Source organism: Oryzias latipes, chromosome 3 (genome assembly GCF_053564925.1).
Source record: "Oryzias latipes strain Hd-rR chromosome 3, Olatipes_Hd-rR_3.1".
Taxonomy (NCBI): domain Eukaryota; kingdom Metazoa; phylum Chordata; class Actinopteri; order Beloniformes; family Adrianichthyidae; genus Oryzias; species Oryzias latipes.
In genome coordinates, this window is record NC_136239.1 from 32,306,893 (window position 1) to 32,318,884 (window position 11,992).

Below are 11,992 nucleotides of genomic sequence, written 5' to 3' on the forward strand. Positions count from 1 at the left end.
CATCCAGCTGTACAGTTTTGAGCCAGATGCCAGCTTGGATAAGCAAAATGAATACGTGCATGGATCTGGTCATCTACAAGTAGATGCATCTGCATGTAGCAGAGCAGGGAGATTGCGGCTCGCTAGCAAGTTTTTATCTGCTTCTGATTTACAAACGATTTGAAAAAAGAAATACTCAGAAATGCAATTTTGAGCTTTTTTAAAAATATGTCCTCTATCGAGAGAAAATACGAAAAGGACATGTTAAAAACACCAAAATACACAATTTATGTTGGACTGGATCTTTGAAAACCCTTGCTTTTGGATAGTACTAAGTTGTTTAATTGTTTATTTTTTCATTGTATTTTTATCATTTTTAGTTTTTATTTTATTATTCTTATTTTGTAATGACATGTTTCACGGCTTTCCTAATTTATTTTTGACGTATACCATTTATTCATTCATTTATCTGTTTATCACTGACTTTGGTGTCCAGATTTTTCCTGATTCTTTTCTTACTCGTCACAAACGGCCTCCCTGCTGAACAAACACTGGCAAAAGGAAATACTCTGCCGCCCCCTTGTGGTGGAGAAAAGCCACTACATTGTTGATATAATTCGGTCCTGACGGGGTAAAGTCCAGCTCAATCCGACATGGCAACCAGGTGGGGGATCTGCAGCGCGGGGAAGATCAGCCAGGACTTCGCTGTGGCTCTGAAAACTCTTCCTTCTGCAGACCATCAGGTTTGCGTTCACATCTTATACAGTTTAGCACTTAAAAAGCAGAGTTCTCTTTCTTGTTCTATGGCATAATTCGAAAACACTCATTCACTACTTTTCTCTATCTGAACTTGGCAAGGGCTAATGCTTATTATTTATTTATTTCGCTAATGCTTTTGCCTTTAGGGGTAAAGCACGTCCATTAATTTAAGTATAGAGAAAGAAGAACCAAACATTTTGGGAAGTGCACAGTGGGGCGGACCCCACGCTGGACGGTCAAGTCGAGACACCTTTACCGTAAAACATGGACTACGTGGGGACATGGTTTTTGTAGTTTTTCTGTGGAGTCACTTAATGTCATTCATCGGAGTCATCCCCACTCTTACTGACTGTAAATCTTTAAAATCCGTGTTTTATTTCTTCAAAGTGCAACAGAAACTTGAGCTGATTTTCAATTAATTCGTTGTCAACTCCAGATTGGAAAAGTCTTCCTTAAACTTCAGAGTTCAACTCCTGACAGACACCCTCTGTTTGCAAAACAAAACAAAAAAAGTTACAAAATATAGAGTGCAAGATTTTCTTTTCCACTTGTTATAAGTGAAGTAGAATTAGTAGACTTTGTCTTAGTAAGATTTCTTAAAATAACTTCTGAAGTCTTTATCTTTTAAGATAAAATAAAATCTTGAAATTAGTTATAAACACTCAAATGTAGAAATATTGCTCTGATAATTGGAAATATGCTTTTTTTTTTTTTTTTTTTTTTTAAAAACTTTTACCAAAAATAATGTCCTGACACTGCATGTCAGGCACTCCAACAGTCCAACAATCTCTATTTCTGGACCAATTTAGTTAAGGTCTGGAAATACACATATTAAGATAAAGTTGTCACAATTGTATGTAAGTTGTGAGTCTAAAATACTTGTTTTATTAGAGATGTGACTTAAAATAAGATGTTTTCAAGATTAAATGATTGTAATATATCCAAGATTTATTTTCGTAAGACAAGTTTTTACATCTTAAAAAACTAAAAAAGAAAGTAACTAGTAAGTTTGTTATATCAAGTGTCAAAAACAAAACAAAACTTTGATTCTCTCTAATTTAGATACTGTTTTTCTGACCTAACTTAGAATCTGACTTTGGTTTTTGGGGGGGCATTCAAAAGGGTACATTTTTTTTATTTTTTTATTTAACCTTTATTTAACCAGGAAAGTCCCATTGAGATTAAAAACCTCTTTTGCAAGGGAGTCCTGGCCAAGAGGCAGCAAAAAGTTACAAACACAGACAACAAATAAAATTACATTCAATTATAAAAACAGTTACATTTAAAGGAGTTGACCTCAAGTGCTCTCAGTCTGGTTTTAAAATCATTTAAAAAGATAAGTTCAGGGAGCTTCCAGTTTTTTTGCAGTGTGTTCCATGACGTGGGAGCAGCGTGAGAAAAAGATCTTTTTCCCAGTTCTGTGCGGACAAATGGAACACTGAGCAAGTGTTGATCATTTGAACGCAATGAATACGAATCAACATTTCTCCTCTGTAGTAAATCTCCAATGTAGGAGGGAAGCAGTCCAAGCATGGCCTTGTAAATAAAAATGTACCAGTGTCCTTGCCTTCTTGTGGACAGAGATGACCACCCCACATGAGAGTACAGTTCACAGTGATGTGTTAATGCTCTACAATTGGTGATAAACCTCAGAGCAGCATGATACACAGAGTCTAATCTGTAAAGACAATGAGTTGAAGCATTCATGTACAAAAGGTCCCCGTAGTCTAAAACAGATAGAAATGTTGCTGTCACAAGCCTTTTTTTTACTTTGAAAGAGAAGCAAAGCTTATTTCTAAAAAGAAAACCCAATTTCAGTTTTAGTTTCTTCACAACATTTTCAATGTGGGGCTTGAATGTCAAGGAGTCATCAAGTAAGACCCCAAGGTATTTGTACTCATGTACTTGCTCTATAGCATCTCTGTGAAGAGTGAGAATCTTAGGGAGATCTTCTGGCACCTTTTTGGTATTAGAAAAGAACATAAATTTGGACTTTTCAGCATTTAGGACAAGTTTCAATTGCAGAAGTGTAAGTTGCACATTATCAAAAGCTTTCTGCAAAGATTCAACTGCTTTCGCAGGAGTTCGTCCAAAGCAATATATAATTGTGTCATCAGCATAAAGATGAATATTAGCATCTTGAAGATCTTGTCCTAGTTCATATATATATCAAATGAAAATAGGCTGAATCCTGCTGTATAATTAGTAATATTTATGTGTAAATTTAGATCTTTGTGGTTTAAAGTGATATGTAGCTCAAAAATTAGAAGAGGCACCTTAAAAAACCTGATTATATTTGCTAAAGGCAGTAATGTGACAGAACAAATATCATTTGCAGTAAATGTAAGTATTTCATGAAGCCCCTTTAGCCCTGCTGCACTTGCCTTTGTCGTGGTGATGAGACAAAGTCCACTAAAATCCATTTTGTTTGCAGAAAAGTCCTTTAAACTCTTCCTTTCTTTTACAGATTGTGGCTGTGGCCGCTCGGAAGCTGGACGACGCTCAAGAGTTTGCCACGAAGCACGGCGCCTCTCGAGCGTATGGAAGCTATGAGGAGCTGGCCAGGGATCCAGATGTGGGTCAGTGGCTGGCAGAAGCACAACAAAATCTGAAGTTTAGTGCAAACACAAGCCCTGCTTTGAACACCCATCTAATCTGATACCCAGTTCTATTTCTCAAGTGTTTGAACAGGCTGGTCACTCCCTGTTCTGTCTGTCTCCGTGTGCGTACAGATGTAGTTTATGTTGGAGTAATCCACCCTCACCATCTGAAGACTTGTCTGCTCTTCATCAACGCCAAGAAGAACGTTCTGTGTGAGAAGCCGCTGGCCATGAACGCCAGGGAGGTGAAGGAGATCCTGGATGCTGCGAAGAGGAACAATGTCTTCCTGATGGAGGTAAAACTGGAGCATGGTGGGAAGAAAATTGATATTTTTTTATGGGCGTGGCTTCCTGTGTACAGGCAGTTGAACTAAACTGAAGAAAACACACAACCTGAAGTATTTTGTAAAGGTTGTGACAACTTGCCACTACAGGAATATAAACCTTTACCATTGTTGTTCCTCGTGCTACAAAAATCTTTGATGTTACTGTGTGAGTATGATCACCTGCAGAAGTACTCTGGGGGGTTTTAGTCTTTTAAGTTGCATCATTGTTAGACTTGAGGTTGTAGCCTGCTTTTTTGTGATGAGGAAAACTTTCAAGCAACAACAGAGATGATTATGGATTTGGAAATAATCCTCCAAAGAGTCAAGTTGGTGGAGAACCAACATGCGATTCGGAGCAGAGCCTAATAATAGTGAGCTCCTCGTTTTGCCTCAGGCCGTCTGGACCCGCTTTTTTCCAGCTTCCGAGGAGATCAGACGGCTGCTGGCCCGAGGGGAGGTGGGTGAGGTGAAGGTTGTCAGATCGGAGTTTGCCGTGCCTCTCATGCACGTGCCGAGAGCCGTGCAGAAGGAGCTGGGTGGAGGAGCAATGCTGGACGTCGGCATCTACTGCCTGCAGTTCACATCCATGGTGTACAATGGAGAAAAGCCCGAGAGCATCCAAGCCACCGGAGTCTGCTTTGAGTCAGGTAGTGTTGATGTTCCTTCATATATAAGCTTTAATCTAAGCTTTGATGTCAACAATAGGGATGTACAGCAGCGGTTTGTTGTATGTTCAGCTTTTGGACGGTAGCTTCATGTCAGCAGAGCGGCCTCTGCTCCAGATTATAGTTAAAATTTTATTGCATAAAGTTGACTTTTAACTAGCAGTGTTGCTGTCCACTCCTGATAACACTTTATAGTGTCATGCAGCGCCGCGCTCCTTTCAGATTTTACACGCAGAGTTCAGATGGGCATCATCTCCTTGTGTTTGTTGAAGGTGTGGACGAGACTGTTGTCGTCACCCTGAAATACCCCGGGAGCAGATTGGCAGTTTTTACTTGTTCAGCAGGAGTGCAGCTGCCCAATGAAGCCGTGATCGCAGGAACAAAGGGCACCATAAAGGTGGGTCAATAAAGGATAACAATCACATATAATCAATGCTTTAAAATACCATTTTTAACATTTAATCAGGAAGAAAATCCTTTTGGAAGCCTTAAAAAAGAACCACGTCTGTTGTCATCTTTGCCCTTTTCTTAGGTCCCATATCCGATGTGGTGTCCCACATCGTTAGTGGTGAACGGGAAGGAGACCCAATATCCACTGCCAGAACCCAGTATGCCTCTCAACTTCCTCAATAGTACAGGGATGCGTTATGAAGCAGAAGAGGTTCGCCAGTGTTTGCTCAGAGGTACTGTGGCATGTCTAGACAAATTATACAAAATGGATCACCAAAACTAAAGGAGAGTGGCCCTGAAGTGCAAATTACACCAACAAATCACAAGAACATAATAAAGATGATGACGTTTGTCCATCATTTCAGCTGAAAGTTATTTGGTATGAAGTGATACTGGAATCTTTTTTTAAGTCTGCGGACATCGAAGAAGCATTTGAAAAAACTCAAACGTCATCTTCCAGTCGGTGATGTCCCATACTACTTACCTTTCTTATTGCATTTCATCTTTTCACATTTCATTTTGATTTCTGGTAATAACTCGATGTCTGAAACGTTTCATTTAAAAATGTTTTTTTTTCTTCATGTTTTTAGTTTCTGGAATTTTAACTCCCGTCTAAATTTATAGTCTATATCTTGGAAGAGGAGAGTAAAGAATGAAAAAAATTACAATATTATAGATTCTCACCTCTTGTGTATTTTGTAATTATTCACATGTTAAATTAATATTAACTTTCCTTTGTATACATTTATTTTTTATTTACAAATCAATTTTACTCACTCGATCTGTTATTCTCTCATTTGCCACTAGAGGGCGTCTGAAACAAACCATCAGCCGTTCAATTGGGACCTGTTGTTCTCACATTTGCCACTAGATGGCGTCAGAAACTAAATAGGCCTGTAAATGTTTATAATTATTCCTCTTGATTGTTCTGCAGGTCTGAAGGAGAGCGCCATCATGTCTCACACCGACTCTCTCCTGCTGGCCGAGGTGGAGGATGAGGTCAGGAGGCAGGTGGGGGTTGTGTACACCCAGGACTGCCAATAAAAAGCTCACATAAAACTGGGTTCTTTTGTGATAAATATTTAGTCATGTTTATTAAGCTGGAATCTATATTTTGGCCAAATGCTCTAAACTACCAATAAAAGGATCATCATCAACTCATGGATTGCTATCTTACTTTTATATGTATACATATGTATGTATAGTTCCAGGTATGACGATAAGTAATAACTGCTGCTTTTTGTGATGGTGGAAACACAGTAAACTATAATTACATGAAGTCCTGGTAAATTTCTAATGCACTTTGATTAAATAAACTTCTTTAAAAGTTTTCTTGTAAAATATATCTTAAGTCACAGTATCTACCACAGTATCTACCAGCGTAAGCGTGACTACATGAACAAATTAGCCCTAACCAGTACTACACACATATATATATATATATATATATATATATATATATATATATATATATATATATATATATATATATATATATATATATATATATATATATTATATATATATATACACACACACAGACATAAAATTATTTAAACGCTGGAAACATGAAGTTGAGGGCGGCTGTGGACCAGCGGTAGGGCGGTCGATGCATGATTGTAAGTTGCAGTTTCGATTCCCTCCTTTCACACCCATGTGTCGAAGTATCCTTGGGCAAGACACTGAACCCCCACCTTGCCTCTAGTGGTAGGTTGGCACCAGCGTTTGGCAGCAGAGCTGCCACCAGTGTGTGAATGTGTGTGTGAATGGGTGAATGGGTCTGTGACTGTAAAGCACTTTGGGCCTTGTAGGTAGAAAAGCGTTATATAAGTATACACCATTTGAGATGGAAGAACACAAATCATTTGTTTTGTCTTTTCTGGCCTTTTTGCCCAACAAATTCTCTAGAATATTTTTTCATGATAAGCGAAGTAAAGAAAACAAAAAACCCTTTAGCTGTAACCCTTGTGCTATCCTAGGCACTTTACCATTTGGAGTTGGGTCTAGACCCACATAGCACAAGGGATGAATAGATTCAACTTGCATTACGTACACATTTCAGTCTTGGTACATACCAAAAGAACTTGAGCCACAATTTAAATTTTGAGCTCAAAATGAAAAAAGAACAAGTTTACCAAGAAGAAGAAGCATCTCATAATAGTTGTGTCCTCAGTTTTATTTCATTACAAAGCGTTATGAAGAGAACAATTCAAAAATTTCAAATTGTTTTAGAATTTTTATGAACTTTAGTGGGTTGTTCGTGTTTTTGCATCGCACTAATGGAAACTACAAAACCCTTTTTGTCCTTCAAAGTCTCTTTTCAAACATCTGTTTGCTGATTGAAGTGAAGCTTACACAACAGCTTCCATATGTGTCGCCCCCTGGTGGCCGTGGTCCGTCATTGCCGCTTCGCTTCAACATGGCAACCAGGTGGGGGATCTGCAGCGCGGGCCGGATCAGCCACGACTTCGCGGTGGCTCTGAAAACTCTTCCTGCAGAGGAACATCAGGTATTCTGTTCTTAAATGACTAGCAGAAAGAAAAGCGAACCGGACCGGAACTTTTATGAACGTCAGGGGGTTCAACACGGAGGCATCACGTGACAATCATGAGCCTTCCATTCTTTTTCTTTCACTTTAACTGTCTCAAATCAATCTTCAAGAATTAAATTTAATCTTCTGGGTCTTCATCCCACATCGATCTCCAACGACGCATTACAAGCACATGTCATTGAGTTTGTGTAACCTGAAGGGGAAAAAAAAAAACAATTGAAATCACCAAAGGTGCTGCACATTTACCGTAATTAGCAGACTAAAACAGGAAACAAGAATTAATAATTTTACAATTTTATTGCAATATATGTATAAACTGGTAGTATGTACGTAAAAGTAAATAGTACCAGTTTACACTTAAAACTATGTCCTAACATAAAGAACAGAAATATATCATTATAGATAGATATGTAGATTTACAAAACATACATAAAATGTGATATATCTGTAAATATTTATGATTATAAATTTGAATTATGTGAGGTGCATTTGGGTGTGTAGGGGAATACGATTGATATGTAACCAAATGACTGTTTATACATATGTGTTACATGTTTTATGTATGTTTCTATGTGTATATTTCTCTATACGTGTAGTTAAATGTGTGTATCTGAAACTGAATACTTTAAAGAGAGAGAACGGGACTATATTACAGTATGGATGCTCTAGGTTTAGAGATCAAATTGAGCTTTTACTTCTTCCCCCATTATCCCTTTTGTATATTTCTTTACATTTTTTCCATCTTTGATTTTAAAATATTTGTCCGAAATCAAGTATTATCATCGTCGTAGTATGACAGAGATCTTATCTAGGGTGCAAAAAAAGTACAAAAAAACAAAAATGATTGTCTGATATTTTCAAATAAACTGCAACAAAATGTAGTAATTAACAAACCTCTCTAAGTAAACTTGTGTGTTTTCTCAGGTTGTTGCTGTGGCTGCTCGAACGATAGCGGATGCTGAGGAGTTTGCCAGAAAGCACAGCATCTGTCGGGCGTACGGCAGCTATGAGGAGCTGGCCAGAGATGCAGACGTAGGTCAGTGTGTTTGATTCACAGCCGTCGTCATTGTCTGTGGCTTTGCTTATGCTGTAGTGCCAAAAGTATTCACTCGACTGTTTTGATCCATCTAAACTAAGTGACATTGCAGTCATAATCCATTGGGTTAAAGATGAAGTCAGAGTTTTAACCATTTTGGAAAGATTTGCAAAGATCCCCTAGGGAAAACTACAACAATTGAGGTTTCTTCTAAATTAGAACATTTTAAGTTTACAATATATACTCAAATTATAGTGCCTTACTTTTAGTATACCATAGATTAAGTATACTTGTAGTACTGAAAAATACTACTTTTTCCTAAGGGGACAATTTGTCCACTGAAGTCCAACTGATTTTGGCTGAGATACAAAATCCCTACACATTAGTAAAAAATAGTCTAGTTAAGTGTACTACAAGAATACTTAGTCTATGCTAGAAAAGAGGCAGTATACCGTAATTGAAGTTGACCTTATTTTAGTCAGACTAGTGCAACTCTCCTGATATCCAGACATCTGTAAGATTGTTAGATTGAGAACTGGGATTTGTTGCATCCATTAGTTAAATTACACTCCAAATGACTCTAGTCTACATAGGGGGCAAATATCTAACATAAAGGAGCTCCATCCGATTGGTCAAATGTATAGAGATCTATTTGATTTGGTAAATACTTTAAGCTGCTATACGATTGTTTTGGCACAGTTTAGGTAACAATTTATCACAATTTTCGCTGTCTTGTGCGATATGCACAGTGCACAGCTGGATATAACGATAACGACAAAGTTGTGATTTATTGTGCAGGCCTACTCAGCTCTGTTCACCTTATCTGCTGCTTTTGCTAGGTTACATGGCTTACCACGCTGTGACTGAGCTGCTGTTGCTCCCAATCAATTCCTCATAATGAAACACCCTCAACAGTTGACTGGAATATTTAGCTAATGGTAAATGTGTGGAAGCTAAGTGTGTTTGTTGCACTGGTAGGCTCCTACCACAACCCCACACTGAACTTTCCATGCCCTGGTGAATACTGATATACATCTGTGGTCGTACAAGAGGTTAAAACACAAATTGAAGGGGTTAATTGTCTTATTATGAAATACTTCAGTATCATGCTTCACTCGTCCTCCTCTGTGGTCTCCTCCATGTCTGCAGATGTGGTGTATAACGGCGTAATCCACCCTCACCATCTGAAGACTTGTCTGCTCTTCATGAACGCCAAGAAGAACGTTCTGTGTGAGAAGCCGCTGGCCATGAACGCCAGGGAGGTGAAGGAGATCCTGGATGCTGCTAAGAGGAACAATGTCTTCCTGATGGAGGTAAAACTGAAGCACAAGTCGGAGAAAATACAACTTTTTTTTTCTTGTAATTAGCTATTTTTCCTTGCAAACATTTCATTTAACGCCAACAAAACCTGGGGAGAAAAATCTAAAAAAAAAAAAAAAATGCAGCACAGATATTTGTTAACTAACAATAATTTAGAATATTTTGATCCCCTCAAAAAGAATTACAACGTTGTCTTTTCTGCTCCAGGCCGTCTGGACCCGCTTTTTCCCGGTCTCCGTGGAAATCAGAAGGCTTCTGGCTCAAAGTGAACTGGGGGAGGTGAAGATGGTCAGGTCCGAGTTTGGGAGACCACTGATGCACGTACCCAGGTTACTGCAGAAGGATCTGGGAGGAGGAGCTTTACTTAGCATTGGCATGTACTGCCTGCAGCTTGTATTAATGGTGTTCGATGGAGAGAAACCAGAGAGCATCCAAGCTACAGGAGTCTGCTTGGAGACAGGTAATGCTTGAAACAGGTCAAACAAATGACGTTTCTGTTCTTCTGCATGACATCTGTCGTTCTTTAGGAGTGGATGAGACCGTTGTTGTCACTTTGAAGTTCTCCAAGAACAGAATGGCGACGTTTACTTACTCCTCCCGTGTGGAGCTGCCAAATGACGCCATTATCGCAGGAACAAAGGGAACGATTCACGTGGGTCTTAAAAGAGTTTCTAGCAAATCAACCTAGAGGTAGACCTCATACTTTTGCCGTAATCACTTTGGCTCAATCACAGGTTCCTGAGAAGATGTGGTGCCCTACATCACTGATAGTGAATGGGGAGGAAAGACACTTCCCAGTGCCTGAACCCAGTTTGCCTCTCAACTTTCCTAATGGCACAGGATTGCGCTATGAAGCGGAAGAGGTTCGGCAATGTTTGCTCAAAGGTACTGTGGTATTCTGAATGTTTTTTTTTCTGACAGAAAAGTTGTTGTCCTAGTGATAACATTTTAGAGATGCACTAAAATTGAATACCGTCTTAATCTGTGCTCTTGTAGCATTTTTCAGTGGTTAGCGCTCTTGTCTCACAGCTGGGGGACCTGAAACAGGACACCAATGGAGGTGTTCTGTGTGTGGAGTTAGCATGTTATCCCCGTGCATGCGTGGGCTTTTTCTTACTTTATTCAAATGGTTGTGAATCAGTAGCAGACAAAGGTCTGTAGCTGTAACATTGGCGGTACAACCGGCAGCACACAAGCTCACTACTCTGTTTCATTCCGATGCATCCACCTAAAGACAAAGAGATCCATAAACATTTTCCTTTGCCTCGTCCGAGACCACTGGGAAAGCCGTTACAGGAGCTCAAAAGATGATTTGAGTGGGAGTCGGAAGGGAATCAGAAAAATGATAGATTTAATCCAAACTTATCCCTTGTGCTATCCTATGACCCCACCCTTACATTGATGTGTTATCCCTACCATGACAAGGTGGATAACCCTTGTGCTACCCTAGGCACTTTAACATTGGGAGTTGGGTCATCTAGACCCACTAGACAGTGCTCCAAACCTTTTTTCTTCATTGATTTGTGATCTTCACTGGTGTCCATGGATTACATGAAATCCTCTTCACCCTTATCCACCTATGTCATGGTAGGGAGAACTCAATGTAAGGGTGGGGTCATAGGATAGCACAAGGGATAAAGGTGAAGAGGATTTCATGTAATCCATGGACACCAGTGAGGTTCACAAATCATTAAAGTAAAAAGGTTCAGCGCACTGTCTAGTGGGTCTTGATGACCCAACTCCCAATATTAAAGTGCCTAGGGTAGCACAAGGGTTACAAGCACATTTTCAAGCTAGTTTTTTAGACTATTGGGTATTAGAAACAAACAAATCTACAGACTCTCTAGGGGGTTAAACGCTGACTTTTTAACCCAACTAAACTTATTTATATCCATTTCATGTTTTAAAATTTAAGTCTACAACTGAACAAATCAATACCGTCAAGGACTGCCTAGTTATGCAAACATTTACAAACTGTAAATACATGTTTTTTGTTCCATTTTCTTTTTTTGAAAGGTCTAAAGGAGAGCACCATCATGTCCCATGCCGACTCTCTTCTGCTGGCCGAGTTGGAGGACGAGATTAGAAGGCAGGTGGGGGTTGTGTACAGCCAGGACTGCCAGTAAACGCTGAAATGACCTCCACTGGGATCAGTTAAAAAAAAAAAAAAAAAAAAAAATTGATTTTGATTTTTTGTATTTAAACACTTGAATTAATCTAACATCTTATGTGCTTAAACACTGTGAAACACCTGATTTAAAAAAATAAATGTGCAGACAATGTTCAAAAACAAATCATTTTCTATA

At 38.9% G+C, this 11,992-nt stretch overlaps 2 protein-coding genes across 2 annotated transcripts; both read left to right on the forward strand.

Annotated features, from left to right (window-relative positions):
* Window positions 1-564: 564 nt before the first annotated feature.
* Window positions 565-6,109, forward strand: LOC101170260 (trans-1,2-dihydrobenzene-1,2-diol dehydrogenase). The gene is made up of 7 exons (XM_004067299.4): window positions 565-722; window positions 3,206-3,317; window positions 3,471-3,634; window positions 4,059-4,311; window positions 4,602-4,726; window positions 4,862-5,012; window positions 5,714-6,109. The coding sequence occupies exons 1-7, from the start codon at window positions 633-635 to the stop codon at window positions 5,821-5,823; spliced, it is 1,005 nt and encodes a 334-aa protein (XP_004067347.1). The 5' UTR covers window positions 565-632; the 3' UTR covers window positions 5,824-6,109.
* A 1,024-nt stretch (window positions 6,110-7,133) lies between these two features.
* LOC101161387 (trans-1,2-dihydrobenzene-1,2-diol dehydrogenase) lies at window positions 7,134-11,980 on the forward strand. Its single transcript, XM_004067432.5, has 7 exons — window positions 7,134-7,288; window positions 8,255-8,366; window positions 9,516-9,679; window positions 9,894-10,146; window positions 10,214-10,338; window positions 10,421-10,571; window positions 11,703-11,980. The coding sequence occupies exons 1-7, from the start codon at window positions 7,199-7,201 to the stop codon at window positions 11,810-11,812; spliced, it is 1,005 nt and encodes a 334-aa protein (XP_004067480.1). The 5' UTR covers window positions 7,134-7,198; the 3' UTR covers window positions 11,813-11,980.
* Window positions 11,981-11,992: the final 12 nt, after the last annotated feature.